This window comes from Aquila chrysaetos, chromosome 16, assembly GCF_900496995.4.
Source record: "Aquila chrysaetos chrysaetos chromosome 16, bAquChr1.4, whole genome shotgun sequence".
Lineage (NCBI taxonomy): Eukaryota > Metazoa > Chordata > Aves > Accipitriformes > Accipitridae > Aquila > Aquila chrysaetos.
The window spans coordinates 12,637,695-12,658,877 of record NC_044019.1 but is presented as its reverse complement, the minus strand read 5'-3'; the positions used below and the strand labels follow the sequence as shown (position 1 = coordinate 12,658,877).

The window sequence follows — 21,183 nt, the reverse complement described above, 5'->3', positions numbered from 1 at the left end:
GTACTTGCTTCTCTTAGTAGTAGAGGTTATATAAGAACTGAAATATACTGGAGCAGTTATTCTGATTACAAGTCATTAAAAAAAACAAAAAAACAACAAAAAAACCCCACACAACACAACCAAAACCCACAAGTAGACCTGAACTGCCTTAGTTCCAGACACAATCCATTTCTCTTACAAGAAATCTTCACTGTATCTTCTGAAAGAAAACATTACTTGCTCTGCCAGTTTGTGTTAACTTAATTGTTTGTTAGCCTAAATTTAGCATGGGGAAAAAAGGGCATTCTATTCCTAATGTGCTAATTGAAACAAGACAAAAACAATAGCTAGTCCTATCCCCCCCTTTCTGGAGGCCAGGGTCTTACAGACATTTAAACTTAATGTTTTAATAGAGAATTCAGCTAGCAAAAATTATTATTAATATTTCTTAAGTTAGGAAAAAAAACCGCTGTGAAGGGTTCCTGGTTAAGCAACCCACAGGTCTGTGATAGCTGAAGGAGAGCTTGTATCACTAATCAAATTACCAATACTATATTAAATTAAACATAACAAGTGTAAAGTACTGAGTTTATTTGCATTTCCTATTTTTGCCAGCCTGTAAAAGTCACAGTCAGGAGGCTCAGGAATATCTGGATGAACTGAAGCTGGCAGTGGCCTGGAATAGAGTGGACATAGCTAAAAGTGAAATATTCAATGGTGACGTGGAGTGGAAGGTACCAGGTTTTATTGCCTTAGAGGACAATCAGTGTATAATCCAATGTGTACAGGACACTGAAACATCCTGATAGAAGGCTCCAGTTTTTAACACTACCTGCATTCTCCACTAAGAGATTGGGCAGCGGTAGTATGCTTCCTTAGGCTATTTGTCTTTCTGGTCCCCTATATGATAATGGCTGAAGATAGAGGAATAATTCAGTGGTCATGGTCTCTTTCTTGAGCTCTTTGGGGGCAAGAATCTTCCCCTCCCTTCTGTACAGACTTTAAAGCAAGCAAACCTGAGCTTACAAAGCAAAAGAAGCATGCAGATATTGCTGTTAGAAGATGGTAGGAAGAATGTCACTGTTTCTAACTAAATACCCAGTGCAGTGGGTACCTACCCACATCACCACAACTCCTACAGCATGCTATTTGTGTTGATGTTTTAACGTTAATGCTTACACAGACATTTTGTCACAGAGAAATGAAGAGTTCTACCTCTCTTTCTCATTGTGCCCACTCTTGACCTGGTGGAAGAGAAAATGTGCATGTTCTCATGTTAAATCTTACCTCCCTCCTCATCCATCCATGATTACCCCTAAAAACTACCTTTTTTTTTTTTTTTCCCCCCCCTTCATCAATCTAGTCCTGTGACCTGGAGGAAGTGATGATGGATGCTCTGGTCAATGACAAACCAGAATTTGTAAAATTATTTATTGACAATGGGGCTAACATATCCGAATTCCTGACATATAGTCGTCTGCAGAGACTCTACTGTTCCATTTCTCAGAAATGTCTCCTCTATGAACTTCTACTGAAGAAACATGAAGAAAGCAAGCTGACCTTGGCAGGGCTTACTGGTCAACAGCATAAGGAGCAGAAGGAGATCTGCCCACTCTTCACTCTCAGTGAGGTCTCCAGAGTTCTCAAGGATTTTCTCCATGATGCATGCAAAGGTTTCTATCAAGACCTCAGATATGGAGGGAAGAAGAAATCTGTGAGTTACAGCTTTCCATCATAGTCCTGCTCCCCTCCAATTTAGAATCTGAAAAATTTTAACTACATCTGGCCTTTGGGGGTGGGGCAAGGAAGGAAAGGGAATATGAGAGAAACGGTTACTTCAGTCTCTCATTCCTTTTTTCAGCTCATTATTATTACAGCTAAAATGGTTTGGCCTTTTTAATTTCAAAATTAAAAAGGAAAAGAAAGGAATTTCTAGGGTAGGTTGTGATTCTTCTTTCTCCCCTTCTGCATGTGGGATTTTATGCAAGGTTTTACTGTACCTTGAACTAGTGCCAAGATATGGCCTCTGTTTCATGATCTGCAGAGGCCCCTGTATCTCACGCTTGTCTAGCGCAACTCCCACAGACCATTCCTCATTCTAGCACCTTGCATGTGGAGAACACTCTGTTGATCATACTAGTCTCACATGCATAAGAACAGATTCAATGAAAGATACATGGGGAATATGAAGAGATGGATTTACATTTACTAAGCAGTAACAAGATATAAAAATAGCAGTCTACATTTCTCATACAGAACTTCAAGCAGAAGTACTTGAAAGACAGAATTTTCTAGGAGAAAGACAAGCAGGCAATGACCATTTTCAATCCCAGGTCTGAAAATGGTAATCTTAGTACGTAAAACTATTCCCAGATTTATACTGTGTAGGAGTAGATTGTATATTCAATAATGTGCTGTACATGATATTTGCCTTTAGATCATTATAGTCTTGTTACTGAGTGTCATAACACACAGCAAGAAATAAGAACGATTGTGTGAAGTGGCCCTGGCAAGCACCTTGGCCAACACATGACAAGGATAACATGTGATGGGTACCGCTGTGGAATGTCTATAGTGCACTGCCCACAATTGTGCAATAGATATATCATCATTTTTGCATTTTGACAATATGTTTAACATTGAAACTTATAAGTACCAAAGTTCTTGCAAGAGCATTGGAGACAAGTTTGGACATATAATTTCAAATCAGAGAGGTATAGAGAAATTTCATTAAGATCAGAGTTTTAGACAAACTAAACAGTTAAACCTTTTGATATTTGCCAAGTTCTAGTTTCATTTTAAAACTGTTTAAACTAAAAAATAAAAAAAAAATTCTCACTCAAGAGCTTCAATCACTTTTGCTTTGATAAAGCCTAGCTAAATTAATTAGTAGTATGAAAAGGTAAGTTTTAATCTAGTCAGAATTTCTTTGTTTAAAAGGACAGACAGTTTGGGGCAATACCTTTGAAGTCATTAAGCAGACTCCAGACCTACCTTTGTGGGATTTGGCAGTAAGTGAGCTAAAGCCAAGTGCTGTAAGTAAGGCCCAATTCAGATACCACACCCCACTGCCTACTAGCTTTTTTCCTTTAAAAGCTTTTTCCCATGGCTGCCACCAGTGGCTTGATCCCATTATCACTGGCAACAGAAAGAGCATCACTGTACTGGGATACCAGTGTCACTGCTGCTAAATTGTGTGTCTTATTTCAAGCTAGGAAGCGGTGGTTACAAAGACTGATGAGACTTTTGGGATATCTTTGTCTCCTGCAAGGTTTTCAGTGCAATTCAGTTGATTAAATAGCTCACTACAAACTGAAAAACAAACAAACAAACAAAAAAAACCAAATGACCAACACCCCCCCCAAAATGCCATTAAAATAAATTTTAACAGAATCCCATAGTTTAAAGTGATGAAAAAATAGATCCTCACAAAAACTTCTTTTATTAAAAAAAAAAAAATCCACTCTGGCTGCTTCTAATTAACACAATAGATATAAAGGCAGTTTTTAAATATACTTACAACTCAGGACTTGACCTAAGTTGCCACACTTCCTCTGGAGAGTTTTTTATCAAATGCTAAAGGAATAAGCACTGTTCTACTTAAAATACTCCCTGCATGAGGGAGAGGTTTCTCAAAGGAAAGACTAAAAAGAGGGTATTGACATACTCTATTCTTGTCCTGTACAGGGCCTTGGCGAGATTTATTTCTGTTGAAATAAAATGCCTTTTGTTCCTTTTTCTCTGAAACCATGTCCTCTGTGGCAGTTGAGCAGAATCCAATATAAGTGAAGGCAAGCTCAGATTAGTTAATCACAGGTTTGTCTTGTATGATATTACACACCAGCAGTGAAACCCTGGCCTTAATAAAGTCAATGAAAGCTTTACCATTGACTTCAATGGAGTCACGGTTTCATCCAGAACGTTCTCACACATATTGAGTTATACTGGGGACACAAGGGTCCTTTGATTCAGTACAGAATGAACTAATTACCTCTCAGTCCTACAGAAAAGAAAAAGAAAAATCAAAAGAATATGAAGTAGCTGGCAAGGCCAAGAGCAGCTTAGATCATGTAATTTGCATGGTATGAGAATGTAAAGCAGGTTTTAATTTCTACAAACCATATTTCAGGATAAAATGAATACAAAGCGATTACCTGGGCCCTTGGATATGAACCAGAAAAGTGAAAATCCTTGGAGGGATTTGTTTGTATGGGCAGTACTTCAAAACCGGCACAAGATGGCAAACTATTTCTGGGCTATGGTAAGCTTTGTGCTGTAGCAGCTTCAGGTGAAATATTGGCGTATTTCAAGTATATGAGATATTTTTTGCTCAGCCTTGCAGCTCAGATGACAGATAGGTTTGTTTCTAAAAAGCGAGATGTGGCATTTATAAGGCTTTTCATCTCCATGTGGCTCGTGCCAGCAGGGGCCAGAGGGCCTGACAGAGAGGGAGGGTAGAGCAGCAGCAGATGTAAATCAGCACAGCCTGAAACACTGCTGATGAACTTCAGCTGCAGAGTTGGCCCTCCTCTTCCTTGCTGCTGATGACTCACCACTCTCAGTCTCAGGTTTTGTTCCTTCTACAATAGGTCAGTTGTTTGGGTTTTAGCAGGACCGAGAGGGAAGACCATGCAATCGAGCATCTTTAGCTTACGTGCTGTATGCATAGGGAACAACAGCACCACGCTCTCAAAGGGTGAGCTTCAAGCTGGCATAATTGGCTCCTGTTTTACAACCCTCCACAACCCAGGCCCTGTCTTGTGCCTCTGGAGTGCAATGCCATAGCTTCCCTCCCCCCACAGAGCCAGACGTGGCTATCGGGCCCCATCCCTGAGCTTCCAGACAGCTGCATCGGGCAATGGGGGAATTCACAAGGAAGGACAAACTGCAGCACAGCTCTTCAGCTAGTGTATGTGCATGCAGACACATCTGCACCTTGCAGGGCCTTGTGTTTGTGGAGCCCTATTACCAGAAGGCACGTTTCTTTGCTCTGTGCCACTGTTGTGCCTCTGCCAGCTGTACTCCCTCCTTTCCCATATGTCTTTATGCACGGTCTCAGCACAGTCATGTTTGAGGCACTGTGAGACTGTTTTGCTCTATTTCCATAACATGTTGTTCTCCTTTCAGTCTTTGACTGCTACCCCAAATCAGGCCCATCTAAGGTCAATCAAACCCAGAAATCTCCAGCCTTATAAGGCACAAGAACTACCGCTATGTGGTTTTCACTTCTCAGATATCACCAAAACTGTCATTTCAATCGACATTTTGGACTTTCAAGTTCGTATTTGAGGCAGCACCCCTTTCAATTCCACAGGGACCAGAGGGTGTAGCTTCAGCTCTGGCAGCCTGCAAGATCCTTAAAGAGATGTCCCGCCTGGAGACAGAGACTGAAGTAGCACGTATAATGAAAGAAGCCAAGTACGAGCAGCTCGCTGTTGGTAAGCAATGGCACCTTTTTAACAGCATCAAAAATTTAAGAAGTAACTGCCATTGGAAGGCAAGCAAGTGAAAAAAATACTGTTTCAGTTGTAAAAGGTCAACTGTCATGAATAATTTAACAGCCTTGCAGCACAGGCAGTCCCAAACATTCAAATACCATAGAAGGATGACTTAAAACACAATTATTTTGGAAAAATCAGTGTTCAAGGACTGACCCCTGGGATGCATGGAAGAAATTACTCTCCTGCTGCACCTGAGTTGGTGTTTTAAGCGTCTGATCTTAGTACAAGGTGTGTTACAGCGATGGGCAAGATAGAATAACCAACACACTTCCAGGCTCACAACAGCCTGGTTTTCCTGCAATATCAAGCTTGCTCTGTAAGGGACACTAGAGCAACAAGTTTTAAGGTTTGTCTTCGCTGCTAAAAATAATTTGAGATTACCTCACCCAGAAGAGGGCTAACTGCACTGCAAAACTGCAGCAAGGCTCAGACTGGTTTCACAGCGGACAAGCTGCCCCTCCCTACAGCAGTACGAATTCAGGCATCTGCAATGCTGGAATGCCAAGGCCTCTCCCCTTTGCCTGGTTTAAAAACAGATGTCTGCACACAAGCTTCTCTGCTGATCTGACTTCAAGCTAATCCATACCTGAAGGCAGCACCACTGTGAACAGAGGGCTTTAAAGTATGCCACACGTGGAAACACAAAGGCTCTTTCTCTCCCCTTAGAGCTAGTACATCAAGCAGCTGAAGGCTCATGCAGACTTTGCTACATTATTTATACACAGATCACATTTTTCCCCTCTTCTCACAGGGCCATTATTATTTACAAAAAAATAAGAGTCAGGCTCTATATAATCACAGGGCTCAAGTAATTTAGTCATGGAATTACAGGCCCTAATCCAATACACAGAAGTCTACTCCTTGGCTTTGGTAAGTATTAGATCTGCAATTTTAATTTCTGGCCTGGATAACACTGTCAATATTAAGTAGAACAAACATTCTTTAAGAATGATAAATACCACATCAACTGCAAAAGAAGTCTGTGTATCAGCTTATTTTAAGAGAACTTGGTCCCTTCCCCAGCCCTCACAGTATAACAACAAGGTGTAGGCTGGCCTAGGAAAGGTATGGAGATAATCAAGTGAATCAGCAGAATGAAACAGACACAAGAAGTCAGATCTTGTCTAATGAGAAAACCTTGACTTTTTGGACTGTTTGTCCTAGTTTCTGAGCTCCAGGACTAGCTTCTCTGGAAACAGAACTATGCCAAAACACTCTACCAAGACTAATATTATTTTATGTCAAATAGCTACATCTTAAAACCAAGGATTTGTTGGCTATAAGCCAAAGCTGAGCTGTTCCTTTTGTCTATTCAGTAGAGTGGGGGCAGCATGGCAACTCACCCTTCGAAGTGTAAGAGGATCATACAAGAGATACAGTTTTGCTTGATACTGCCTAAAGCTCCACATGATGCAGCTACAAATGAGGGACTATAACAAATACTGACATGTTTCCAAGAAGTTTCTTATGCTATCTGTAGAAGAACTGAGAAAGAAAATTTTCTTCTCAGGTCAAACAACAATAGGAAAAAAAACCCACAAACCCCAAACCCATTAGAGGCCCCAGGCTGAGAAGGGAGCATGCAGATAGAAAGAGGTGAGAGGGGGGTACTGACAAATTTAATCTATACCTTTCTGTAACAGTGAGAATTTTAAAATTACAGGGACTTTTTTTTACCATGGCAAATTATTTCATCAGCCCTCTGCCCCAACACATGTACACCCATGCATAACGTCATAGTGAGTTATTCTTGTGTCCAGCATCATTCCTCTCTCCCTCCCACTTCCTTTTAGCTCTCTTGGGGTCTTTTCAACTACTTCAGCCTTGCAGAATTCTGGTGCAGCAAGGAGCATCTGGTAGCGCTCAGGCTTTGCTGCCATCATGCTGCACCCTACACACATCACTCTCTTGCCTTACATTCATTTTTTAATTTTTTCTTTTAAATGTCAAGTTCTGTTTGTCTATGTTTCCTTCATTTGGCAGAACTGTTTAGTGAATGCTACCACAACAGTGAGGAGAGAGCGTTTGCTCTGTTGGTAAGGAAAAATCAGTACTGGAGCAAAACCACCTGCCTTCAGCTGGCTACAGAAGCAGATGCAAAGTCTTTCTTTGCACATGATGGTGTCCAGGTAAGTTTTATAGACCCTTCCCTCACCACCTCTACCCCCAGGGCCTTTAAGCATGATGTTATACACAGAAGAGGACAGCACAGCACAGCAACTGAAGAACCCCACAAAATGTATTCCCCTAAGAGATATTCTTCAGAGAGGGGACTCTTCCCTCCCCTAGCACCATATGAAGAGGATGTTATACCCCATCCTTGACAAAGCAACACAGTTCCCCTTTTCCCCTCCCTTTCAACCAGTTGGCCCACGGACCAGCGCGCTGAGGAGAAGGTTTAGCCCTTATTCCATCCTGTGCTTTTTCTTTCTTCCTTGCTCACAGAGAAGCATCAGGAAAGCACTCTAAATGTGCCTGAGGCATAATGAAACTGCTCTAAGATGTGAGGTAACTCCTTGTTCAGAGTCAAAGAAGAGCTTGCTGATAAAAGTTAAATCAAATTACTATTCAGCTTTGCCCTCACAACCTCAGTTCTCTCCACGTACACAAAACCAAATTAAGAGTGGTGGTACTTTTAGCTCCCAGTGCCTGACTTGCACATTCTTAGCACTACAGATGTTGCTTAATTCCACTTGACTTGCTGTTCTTTCCACTGTCCTCTTCATTATTCTTTGCATACTCAACATCTGCAGAAGGACGCACAGAGCAACTGTTTGCTCTGAAGGTGTGCCTGCTCTTCAGGTTTCCAGAGCATTCCCTGTTTTAGGAGCCACAGAACATAGGTGCATTTCATCTGCATGTATGTTTGTGTGATGTTAAAGCCATCTCTTGTTTTCTTGACTTTCAGGCCTTCCTGACAAAGATATGGTGGGGAGACATGTCTACAAGCACACAGATCCTGAAGTTAATCTGTGGATTCTGGTGTCCTTTCCTAATCTACACAAATTTAATAGCATTCAGGTGCAAACATAACTATTTGGGTGCAAGAGAAGGGATTGAAAATAAGCCATAAAAAATATCCAGACTCAAAATCTCTCACCTAAGTGATAAAAACAGTAATACTGCCTCAGGGTGTCAACAGGGCTGCACCACTAGTAACCAAATCAGTTTTCTATAGGACTGATTTGTGTGTCCTGTGCTAGAATAGCGTCTATTCTAATACTTAAAAGATCAATGCCATGATTTCACATAGATCACTTCTATTTTGCACAGTCCACAGAAAAGCCTGTTGGAATTCTGTCAGCTCCAGATTCTACACAGTAATGTGTGGAATATCTCCAGGTGTAGCACCGTCTATTTCTAGACTGGAGATGCCTGGTTCAAACCTCAGTATCTTATCTAGAAAAACAGCCTTCACAAAGCAGTATTGTCAGCCACAAGCCTTGATAACTGTAAGTCAAGCTTAAAAACACAGGGCCAACATGAAATCAATTAAGATTTTCAAATTCAATGTCTTATGAGAACTCTGTGTTAGTCTTCTGCAGGCATAGCTTTGGAGTTCGTAGTTTTCAGCTTTTTGTCACAGTGAAGATGGCTAGAATCTTAGGTTTTCTTAAAACAAACAAACAAACCAACCCAACAAACAGAAAAGAAAAAAAAAAGCAGCCAAGATACTCCAGTAGTCATAAGAATCCAGGAACTGAAACTTTAAGAAAACCTCCTAGTACTGTAAGAATCATATACAAATCATCAGAATAGGCATTATGGAATGACATGCTATTAAGACATATATGTTTCTTAACTGTTAAACTACTTAAAAAGCAAGAGGAAAACTTGTTTGGAACTGCTGACTTAAGACTTTCCTTCTGCAAGTATCACTAAAGATGACCTTCTTGTCATAGTGGCTGCCAGATTCACAAATTCAAGTAATTTAATGTGAAATTTTGGCAACGTTTTCATGAAAAGGTTTAAATTATGATTCATAATCAAAGTAAGCCTTTCCAAATTTGTTCTGTTGAGGACATTTTTTGCCTCCTTTCCCTGGAAATGCAGGAGTTGACACCGTGTTCCCTACTGCTTCTGGCATTTCCTCACTTAAGTGCTACTAAGAGTAACCAGGAACAGAGCATTGGGGTACTGTCTTCTAGGACTGACTGAGGGGTTTAGTTCTGCTCAAATCCCAAGTAATCTGAGGAAACTGAGCATCCTGCTCCATTTTTGTGAAGCATGCCAATTATCACTTCTCTGAATCTTGTGGGTGACTTCAGCCTTCTTCTTGCAAATAAACAGAATTTACAGAGGTAAGGATTACACATTATTTGATAGCTTCTCAGTGGAGCAAGTCAAAGATAAGTACATGCTAGCAGTTCTGTATGAATGCCAATTTCATAGTAAAAAGTTGCTAACCATCACCTTTCAACTAATGAGTTTGTTTCCTTACAGTGAGGAAAAACAGTCAAAGATTGAGACAGAGCCATTCAGAGAGCTGGACAGTTTAGATACAGAGAGGACTCTGTTTTTTTCCAAGGAAGAAGATAGGTAAGTTTAAAACCATTAGTTAATATAACTTTTGTGACAACAGTCAAAGAACAGGACAATTCTTGTGGATTAGTGACCAGCTAATGATCTAAGGAGCAGCTGAAGGACCAAGAAAGTCATTACTCCTCAGACAGTGCTATGCCCTCTGATTACTGCTGTGTTGCTTTCTAAAAGGAATATAGAAAATAAACATGGATATATCACTGTTTTAAGGAGACACAACTTTACTTGTTCTGAGCAGGTAATTTCTACAGAACAAGGAATCTGCTTAATACCTGGGGAATCAAAAAGCATCTCCTGAGATTCCCTTCAGCTCACGATGGCTGATATACATTGGATTTAGAAACTAAGCCCCTATCAGATTACCAAGCTGAGCAGAAAGAAGGTTCTCAGCAAAACCTTACGTTATTTGAGCGCATCACTATGTACTTTCCTACAAAGGCAGCAACAGAAGTACTTGCAAACATCAGTACTTGAGAATTTTATATTAAGTCAGCTTCCCACCATACCAGTGTTATTCATTTATATTTTAAAAGATGGGCGGGCCTGAGGAACCTGAGGTACAACAGCAAACTTATGAGTTAGAGGGAGCATTACACAAATGGGTAACTGAGCACAAAGATTGTCAGTTGCTTATGGCCATTCATAGATCTGTGATTCAGAACTTCTGTATCCCACCCTATACCTCTGCCACACACTCATCGCCAAAACCTGGGAGACCACAAGGACTTCAGTCAGGATGGGAAGACTTTTGATTAGCACAACGTCATCTCAATGGCTAAATAGTGCTAAATAGGCACTTGTATTAAGCATGTGCTTTTCAATGATTTAAAGAGAACTTCAGAAATATGCGAACAACAGTAGTGAGGAAGCATCATCCACGGTATGAAGTGATGGACCAAGTCAGAGTTATTAGGTTCTATTTTTACCTCTGGCATTTAACTGCCAGTATATTGGAGAAATTCATTAGTTCTTCTCTCTCCCTAACGTATAAAATAGGTATAAACGCATCTGCCTCTTGGGAGCTATTTGTAAGCAATGTCATAAAGCACTTCCATATCCCTAGTGAAGCGCAGTTTGGTCATTACATTGTGCGTTCCAATTGCTATTATCTTAGCAATTTATTTTAACAAAGAGGCTCTCTCCCTCCCAGACCTATTTCAACATCTTACAGTAAAGCTGCAATTACCTGTTTATTATATTAGCCTGTTACCATGGGAATGTATCTTATGATGTCATAAATTGAGAGGTAGTACAGAATTGGGCACATAGAAAAGACTGGCTGTGAGGAGAAACTTTTCCTTGTAACAAATGTATTTAATAATTAGCAAGAATGTCAGGGGAAATTAAAAACCAATGAAGAGTCATTGTTTATTTTTTGTGAGGTAAATTGAAACCATACTTTAGTGTGCACGTCCTTTGTTAGAGATCACACCTCTCTGAGTCAGAATCACAAAATTAAAGATCCAATAACATCCCTAGCTTACACAGGAGAGCAATTTACATGGAAACAAAACCTCACACTAAGATCAGACTGCTATCAAATACAGGGAACTTGCATTTTCTGCACATGATAATTTCCATTGCCTATAGATCGCACTTAATGTTCCAAAACACAGCAAAAGCAACTGTAGATGCACAGGTAAAATTTCCCTTCAGTTACCAAAATACTCGTGTAATTCCACTATAGTCAAAGACTACTTTAATAAATAATTTACGACGTCAACTTTTTTTGCTAAAAGGCTTCTATATTAATTTTTCTGCAATTTACTCTAATTTAATTGTAAAGGGCAAGATGCCAGCGCTTACAGTTGTGTAAAGGACTGAAGTATTCCTTCACTAGCTCTCTCAGTCTTCAGCAAGGATAGTCAAGAAACACATGCTTAGTATGATCCAGCACTTTTGAGACTTGGTCAAAAAGAGAAATTGCTTCAAGTCACAGCAACAACAAGAACTTCTGCATGCAAACAGTGCAAGAAGTTTTTAGAGCCAAAATAATTAAGAACTGACTCACAAACTACATTGGCCATTTGCTTTTCTTTCCTATTAAGTAGGATGATGAAGAGCAATTAGCCCACTTCCCCCTCTCCTTGTGTATTTGCACAGTGTTTGTGCTACATGCAGGAACACAGTGAAGTTGCAAATCAAATTAACACAACAAAACTGCAACAGCAAAAGCATGCATTTACGTCTGATGTGACTGTTTTTCAAAACTTTCTTTTTGACTTGAAATATTTCTGCTATGGTAATGCGATTGCTCTGCCTTCTACAGCCTTCCTCCTTGCCACCCCCAGCGTCTGCCTGTTACTTTCTTACAAGAAGCTTTATATAGAGCAATACTGAGCCTATTCCCATGAACTAATTTTAGGAAATCGTCACCAAGCCTATATTCTTTTTGTTTTGCAGAGGAAATAGTAAATTGGAAAAGCAGAACCCTTCTGAAAACACAGCGTGGGCGACATTCATGTTTACTCGGTGGAGAAAATTCTGGAGTGCCCCTGTAACTGTATTTATGGGGAATGTTATAATGTACTTCGCTTTTCTGTTTCTATTTACTTATGTCCTTTTACTGGACTTTAAGCCACCTCCACCTGAGGGTCCATCTGCTAAAGAAATTATACTTTACTTCTGGGTTTTTACCCTAGTCTTGGAAGAAATCCGGCAGGTCAGTAACATACAACATCTTAGCAGTAACACAGTAAAACTTGAAGCAATATTTTGAATAGATTTACGATCTGTATAACTGTACAAGAGTGAAGATTTCAAGTGTCAGGTGCAGTTTTGCACAGAAGAGTGATACAGAACTTACCTTATCCAAAACACTCCACCTCTCTCTCCCAGAGCAAGCTCTTCCTCCACCATACAAACCTGTAGCTCCACCTCTGTTTTTCCATCCTGCTCCAGCCATAGCCAAGTCAAGTGGGCTGCTAAGATTCAGGTGTCCTTCACTTTGCAAAGTATCTCTCTGATTTCACTCCCCAGAACTAGGTCCTCCAACCACAAATAATTGAAGTTACATTCTACAGCTGGAAACACAGCAGGCAACTGTAATCCTTTTAAGAGATTCTTCCCCACTGGGGACTATTTAAAAAAACCAAGTAAATTAATTCAGATTATTTGTGTATTTCCTAAGATACTTCTCAACTCAAAACATTAGCAGATCTCTTTTGGGGTTGCTTTTCTAAAAAAAACCAAACCAAAACAAAACAAAAAAAACCAAACCCAAAACAAAAAAAACCAAACAAACAAACAAAAAAACCCCAACCCCTTCTCCATTACTCTGCCAGTTACTGGTTTTGGAATGTCCTCAGCTCAACAACCAAAATAATGTGTGAACAATGGTGCTAGTGTGTTGCCAACTGTGGGTGCATAAAGCTGTCCTCTTTAGGCACAAAAAGCAGTTATAAACATTTACTCTGGAAGAACAAGTAGGTGTTCATTATTTAGGCAATAGGCACAGTGAAAGGGATCCCAGTTTGTTACAATTTATTTGAAATTATGCAGCAGGGCCATAATCAGAGAAGGACATGGAAAATATTTGGATCAAAGAACATTTCATTATAAACCTGTAAAACATGAAGAGTGCCAGGCTAAAACCCAGTTAAGAAACCCAGCTCTGTGCCTAGATAACCAAACGTGCACTCACTGACAATTCCAATATGCAAATGCAAAATCTGTTCATGCTGTTTAGATAGCAATGTCTAGAAACTGAACTTTGACTGGAAGTTGTTCCATTGTGTAACAGTCCAAATGCTGACAAAATCTTAAATCAGGCCTCAAAAATTCTGAAGGCTAATATCACAAGAATAAAAAGATTTGAATTTTTTTTCTTTTTCATCCAACTTTTGTGTTTTAAGACAGTAAACCAAGCTTATGTTTTCAAATTTTTTTCCTGTTACACTAGCAATTTGGTTTTGCTCTTTGCAATGAAAAAGAAAAAGGAAATAGGTATTATGTTAAAACTCACAATGAAATAATGAAACTAGAAACAGATCAATAACAATGATTATTTCTCTTTTTCAGAGTTTCTATACAGATGAAGACACAAATTTAATGAAAAAATTTAAACTGTATGTGGAGGATAACTGGAATAAATGTGATATGGTGACCATCTTCCTCTTCGTAATTGGGGTAACCTGCAGGTATATATCTGTTCCATGTGATGTGCTCAGCATCAGTAGTAAGGGCTATGTATGTCAACCGACAGGAGAGTCTCATGTGCACGTGAGGACAGGCTGTGACATTTACTTCTACAAGCTTTGAGACATGTTTCTGCAATAAAAGCCTCTAAAATTCTGTGGAATCATAGAAGTTGCTCCAGAGACCACAGAAAGACGTATCGGTATATTCAAACTCACGTACAGAAAAGCTCTGCTTTTCTTTTTTTGACGATCACTTTTATTCAATATATAATATCTTCTTTTTTTTTTTTAAATAAATCTCATTGAAGCCAAGACAGAGAATACAGTGTCCCTCCATCTTCTGGCTATTTCTCATCAATGTACAGACATTATATCACATTCCTTTTGTAGGCTTATGCAACCACAGCCCTGAAGCACTTGCTTTTTCCTAACTAGGCTATGCCTGGAAACTGAGTGTAATATTTGAGAAAATACTTCTCAGCAGTACTTGCTGAGATCTGATATTTCATTTCATGTGTTCTGCAGGATGCTGAATTCGACTTTTCAAGCTGGCCGTACAATACTTGCCATTGACTTTATGGTGTTTACACTTAGACTTATACATATTTTTGCAATTCATAAACAACTTGGACCAAAGATCATAATTGTGGAAAGGATGGTAAGTGCGCAGTCTCTCTCAGATAAATACTTGTGCTTTCTCAAAAATGGAGAGTAGGAAATCTTCTCTTTACAAATGAAATCAGTGTATAATCTATCTTTATATTTTTAAGGCTTGTCATTTTGCGTATATTCCCTTATTTATCATGAGTATTAGATGCAATAAGTTTGAAATAGATCCTTCCAAGTTGGTCCCAATTTACTAATCTATGTACCTTACCTAATCGTTTATCCTCAGATCTGACAAATGAAGAGTAGAGTGTCTTTGACTTACTGCTGTTCCTCCTACTTCAGAAGCTGTGCGCATTCCGAGCAAAGACCTCAGGCAGAGGACAGGCCATTTATAGAAGGGCAGGGCATTTACTAAATGACTCTGCTCTGCTTGGGGAAATAGATTATGTTATTTGCAAGAAGTGTGAAAAAAAAAATCTGTGAAAAAGGATAGTTGCAAGTTTCCCACAGGAGCTATTCTTACTGGTACTTTGTAGCTCCAAGTTACAATGAAAACATATATTAGTACTTTGTGAGCTTATGTTGGAAGATGTTGATAAAAGATTTTTATTTATTACCACTCTCTTGCAGGAAATGAGACAGTAGGACTGCAGTTACTCTGCTTGGGTATGCACTGATATGTTAAAGTAGCTTTTTATTTAGGCATGTTAATCCTCTAGGCCAATTAACTCATGGTAACTGATTAATAGGAGTTCATCTAATTGTAAGTGCTATTATAGAATCTACAAATACTTGATTTGTGACTCACAGTAGAGCTCAGTAAAAGCCCTACGGTCTAAACATGCCTATACATTGAATAAACAAAACTACCAAGCTATTTGGATTTGTCTACAAATGCAATAACTGGAACTCTAACATGACATTTGCTTGGAGTAGCAAAAGGGCAAATGGCAAATAAATATTTGTTCTTGAACATTATCTAGCTTACAGCATTATCAGACTTTTATTGTAAGAGAACAAGTCAGATCTACAGCTCCTAACCCTTCCTTGCTGCATACCAAGTTAAACCAGGGCCTTGAACAAATATGGTGATGGGTCTACTATGTTGGCATCTAAAGTCCTATAACACACAGATAAAGAAGATGCAAATAAGAACATAAACAGCAGCCTAGACAAAGCCATAAAATGGGACCTTTCATCTTACCCCCATCCAAGCCAACATAATGCCTTAGCTTTGGTAGTTCAATGTTGAACCTTACGTCAAATGAAAGAACAGTGAAAGTTATTTCAGCAAATGATACCTTCTCAGAAGGTTCATCAGGTGGGTTCAGGCAAGGTCATTTCCCTTACTTAAACAGAGAAGCAATCCAAGATTGTCTCTTATTGTCTTTCTCCTTTTTAACCTCGCTACAGAATTGCTGAAACAAGTGTGGTAGCTGCGAAAATGGCAGTTCAATGCCAGAACAATGCCCATTCACAGAGAGACTACAGATTGGTAAAAAATATTTCCAGACTTGCCACCGCTCTCTTTTAACTATGACACCGTTACAGTCCTGCAGCATTGCTAAATTTTTAATCATCCAGAAAACAAAATAGATTGATGAAAGTCAGAGAGACATCAACTATGTCTTGCCTGGCTTAGATACCATGGTTCTTAATAGAACTCCTAGTAACATCCTGGAGGTCTGAAATGCCTATGCTTTTGGGTAACTGCACAATCCAATAATCTAGTTGAAATGAATCTACAGTCCCTAATGAACTCTGTCAGATTAGATGGGAAGTGGATGAAGTGTTCCTTGTCCACCAGGGAAAAATTATTGCACTTGAAATGCATATTAGATTTTTTTTTTTTTTTAAGTAAGTGTTTTAGGATTCAATTACTTCTGCGTCTGTAGAGAAACACTATGTTTAAAAGCAGGAAGTACTGAAAACAATCCCTCAGATGCATTACTTAGCTTGAAAACCCAAGACAGAAGCTACCTGATCCTTGCAGCCTTCAATGTCTGCTGTTATCAGTGGTTCAGTATTCATCACTGAGCACCGACTGTTACCAGGATTCACTGCTGCAGCAGAAATCTTGTAATTCACAGTATAGCAGTCAATGGTACTATGAGATCTCACAGAAAATCTGCATTTAAAAGGTACAATGAGATTCTCTTAAAAGATAAAATGTGTTTCATTTTTAAATGTTAGATGATTGAAAAGCAAGTTTTTCATTTAAAGCATGCCTTTATCTAAATGAGCTATCAAAGAAAAATGCTGATTACAGGCGAAGAACAGTGTAACAACAGCAAGGTCAAGAGAGGAATTCTGTGCATAGAACTGTATCCTGTTCCACCTTCTTTAATCTAAACAAGCTTGTAAAGAAACAGAATTATTTGAGCCATTTTCATATAGAAAGACTACCGTTCTTTGACTATGCTATTACAGTCACCTCTTCTCCTTTTCTCCCCTCCCCCTCTCTTTTTTAGATGAAGGATGTTTTCTTCTTTCTGTTTTTCTTGAGTGTGTGGCTCATTGCCTATGGTGTGACAACTCAAGCTCTACTTCATCCCAATGACAGCCGAGTGGAATGGATATTCAGAAGGGTGCTTTATCGTCCCTACCTTCAGATATTTGGCCAGATTCCACTGGATGAAATAGACAGTGAGGAAATTTCTTTCCCCCCTAACTTGGCCATTTTTGAACGCACACTTCTGATTAGAGCATGGAATTCCTTCCCAGTATTGTCTTTTTTTGTTCATCTTTGTCCTGCAGGCCAAAGCTTTCACATTACTATGATAATATATATATATAAATAGTATATTTGCAAAGAGATAATGTGCATTGTGGAGTTACATTAGAGCATAAGAGTTGGCCCTATTTAGACAAGCTGTCTGAAATATTCACACAAGGATTTGCAGTTTTAAAGGGTGGCATAGCTTCTTTCACTTCAGTCCATTTCTGTTCAGTTTAACCTAGACCAGATAACCTTGTATAAATTGAAATAATAGCATCTCCATACATTTTGGCAGTAGTTTAACATGACAGTGTTAAAACAGTACAGTTCTGCCCATAAGCAAACACTTACGTTTTAGAAGAAATATTCCTCTAGAGCATTTATTGACTCTGGAGGTAAAGCTGCCCAAATCAAATAAAGCTAGTAATTGCCTATGTGCAACATTTCAAACAAAACAACAAAAATAATCACAAGACACGGAAATACTTGGACATAATAGTTCAAAGGCAACACTTCTGATATGTAAGCAGGTAAAATACAGAACAGGTCATCTCCCAAAGAAGTCTGAAGTAATGCCACAGCATTTAGCCAGAATAACAGTGCTAAATGTCAGTGGCAATATTGAAGTAGGATTCAAACTTGAGGTCATATAGATGGAACCAAAAATCTCCCATAGACAGAAGCAAACCAGTAAGCATTCTTTCATGTTCACTCTGCTTAATAAGAAAAAGCGTATGCCTTAGAAAAGCCAAAAGAGTCTGAATGAAACAAGAGAGCAGGGGTGTGATTAATCTTACTTAACTTTAAATGCCTATGGTGTAAGCATGCCCAGCACAACCAGTCACTCTTATTTCCATTAAAGTAATTGGAGAGAAACAAATATTTCTGGAATAGGAGTAATCTCATTCAGAAATAAGTCAGATGTAGCATTCCCTAGAAATGTGTGTTTCTCTCCATTGAAATTCCAAAGGGTGTCTTCACCTGGATAAATAACTGGTTAAAAGACAGAAAAAAAGAATGAATTACATGGGCAACTTCCAGAAGGGAGTAATTTGTCCTGGGGCCCTCTGGGGCTTATTCTGTCTAACATCTTTATGAAACATACAGAAAAGCAGATAGGTAATGAGGGGAACAAAATTTGCTGATGAAAGTACATCACTGGGTAGTAAAGACTAAAGCTGACAGTTAAGAGTTGCAGAGGACTCTCATGAGTGCTAAATCATCAAATGAAATTCAGTGTAGATAAATATAAGGTAATGCACTTGGTGAAAGCAGTCCCAGCTCTGGTGAGCTTTGATATAACTGCACGCTCTAAGGAATATGATCGTGGCATTATCCATGGCAGTGGGGAAAAGAATTATTAGTGAAAAAATGGAGAACAAAAAAGTAAATATCATTATGCTACTCTATATTTGTGGATTTAATTCATACCTGGAGACAGGATACAGGGCTAGACCTCTAGTCTGATGCAGTAGAACGATTCTTACCAATCTCAACTCCAAGCTCGAATTTACAAAGTAGTTTAAATTTAGAATAAGGAACCCCATTCCCAGCTGTTACTGAGTTTTCTCCTCTAACACGCATACCAGCACAAGGACTGCAAAGACACAAGTATGTGGGGGAACACAACTGCTAAATACTCAAAGCTGGTTTGACTTTGGGAACTCAAAACTAGTCTAAAAAGGATACAGCCTTTTCAATACAATGCCCCTTTGCTGAATATTACAAAAAGCCAGTTACAGCCTTGTCAATACAACCCCCCTTTGCTAAACATTACTAAAAAGCCAGCTGTGACAGCCATCTTGCAACTGAATGAGCAGCCAAGTTCTGGAGGTCTGCATTGTCCTAGGGTTGCAAACCTCTTGCACATTAAAGCAATGTCTCTTCTTGTACACGACATGATTACATTTTCACAAAATTAAAAACATTGGATATTAGTTCACATAAATGATCTTTCAACTGCAAGAATTAGTTCAGTAGCTCAAGCAGCCAAAGAACTGTCCTTTTAAGGTTAAAAGAGTCTTGTATTTACGGTCCTGCTAGTAGTCAACAAGGGCAGTACAAAAATACTACCACAATATTGGGTTTAAGCTTTCAATGATTGTAAAATATTCAGAACAAAATTATGCTGCTGTTTATATGCAGCCAAGATTAAATCTCATTTTAGTAATCAATATCATCATTGTCCTTGATTTGTATCTTAACAGTAAAGGTACTAAATATACACATCCATCCATGTCACTACCTCTTAAAAAAGACATGTTTAGAGATATTAATTCAGTTTTTATTTGCATTGAAATACCTATGAAATATATTACTTTAAACCTCAAGAACAATTTATAATTCTTGCCATTCTTTGTTGAAAGTCAGAGATTTTGCTCACCAAAATACAAAGCTTTTGTCTCCACTCTAAGACATACATGTGGCAGTAGGATTTGTCAAAACTATTCTTTTATTTCTCTATCTTCCTTTGCAGCATCACGAATGTATCCCAGGAACTGTACATTTAATCCACTGCAGATTATGCAGGAGAATTTGCCATCATGTCCTAATAGCTATGCCAACTGGCTCATCATACTTCTGTTAGTCATCTTCCTACTAGTTACAAATGTTCTCCTTATGAATCTCTTGATTGCTATGTTCAGGTAAGAGCGATTTCAGTAAGTATCAAGACAGAGGCTGCAAAGGTTTAACTGCATGCCCACATTTACTGCATTGCTGTTGGCTGTTCATTTTGGAATGCACTAGTAATAATAATAATGAATATTATTTGGGGATTGATAGGTAGACTTTTGTGATCATATAGTTCTTAAGTTATCATCGTCCTTACTCTAGTCACATTAAAGACAAGAAGAAAAGAAGCCTCTTTTACTGCTAAAAATTCAATTAAACATGCATAGAAGGGTCTGGATCCCTGGCTGTGCTGCAGCCCAAGTCTGCAGGTGCAAAGCAGCTGTAAACTTGGCAGACTTAACAGTGGATAATCTGCACATAGGGGAAATGCTTGTCAACATGGCTAATAATGATTCATTTGGTTGAAGAACTGACGTGGCATGTTTCCTGATCTTGCCTGAGTGAAGTGGAATTACCTTTCTTTTAAAAAAAAAAAAATGTATTTTTTAACATTTGAAGACTCCAACTGCAATTATTTTAATATCTAATAATTTGCACAAACTTTAGATTAAATTAACACTACTTGCTGAGCTTGCTGTTCCTTTTTTAAAGTAAAGGTGGCACTAAATTTTGTAATAATAAGCTTTAGCTTGTTGCAGTAAAAACAGTTATATACTTTTTTTCCCCCCACTTACAGTTACACTTTTCAAGTTGTTCAGGGCAATGCAGACATCTTCTGGAAAATTCAGCGCTACAACCTGATAGTTGAATATCATGGCCGGCCTGCCTTAGCACCACCATTTATCATTATTAACCACATAACTCTGGTTCTCAGAAGAATCTTCAACAAAACAGAACATAAAAAAGAACATCTGGGTGAGTCGTTAACAAACACCTAGCAACTGGAGACCCTGACACTCTCCTAGGACATGCTGCATAGGCAAAACAGAAGAGCAATTAAGATATCCTTAAGCCAAGAGTCACAATTTATTTTTAACAAAGAGTGCCAGGGGAGTACAAATGAATAATTAAGGCTTATAATGTATCCTCTACTATAAACAGTTTCCCACAATGCATTTCT

General features: G+C 38.8%; 1 protein-coding gene across 1 annotated transcript in view; it reads left to right on the top strand.

Moving 5' to 3' along the window:
* Positions 1-21,183, top strand: part of TRPM5 (transient receptor potential cation channel subfamily M member 5) — a 52,581-nt gene that overhangs the window by 26,519 nt on the left and 4,879 nt on the right. The window contains exons 10-22 of the mRNA XM_030038701.2: positions 595-713; positions 1,343-1,693; positions 4,109-4,240; positions 5,294-5,417; positions 7,464-7,609; positions 8,389-8,501; positions 9,924-10,019; positions 12,426-12,684; positions 14,043-14,161; positions 14,687-14,819; positions 17,242-17,416; positions 19,966-20,134; positions 20,800-20,978. Coding sequence (XP_029894561.1) covers positions 595-713; positions 1,343-1,693; positions 4,109-4,240; positions 5,294-5,417; positions 7,464-7,609; positions 8,389-8,501; positions 9,924-10,019; positions 12,426-12,684; positions 14,043-14,161; positions 14,687-14,819; positions 17,242-17,416; positions 19,966-20,134; positions 20,800-20,978 — 2,115 coding nt within the window. The remainder of the gene's footprint in view (positions 1-594; positions 714-1,342; positions 1,694-4,108; positions 4,241-5,293; positions 5,418-7,463; positions 7,610-8,388; positions 8,502-9,923; positions 10,020-12,425; positions 12,685-14,042; positions 14,162-14,686; positions 14,820-17,241; positions 17,417-19,965; positions 20,135-20,799; positions 20,979-21,183) is intronic.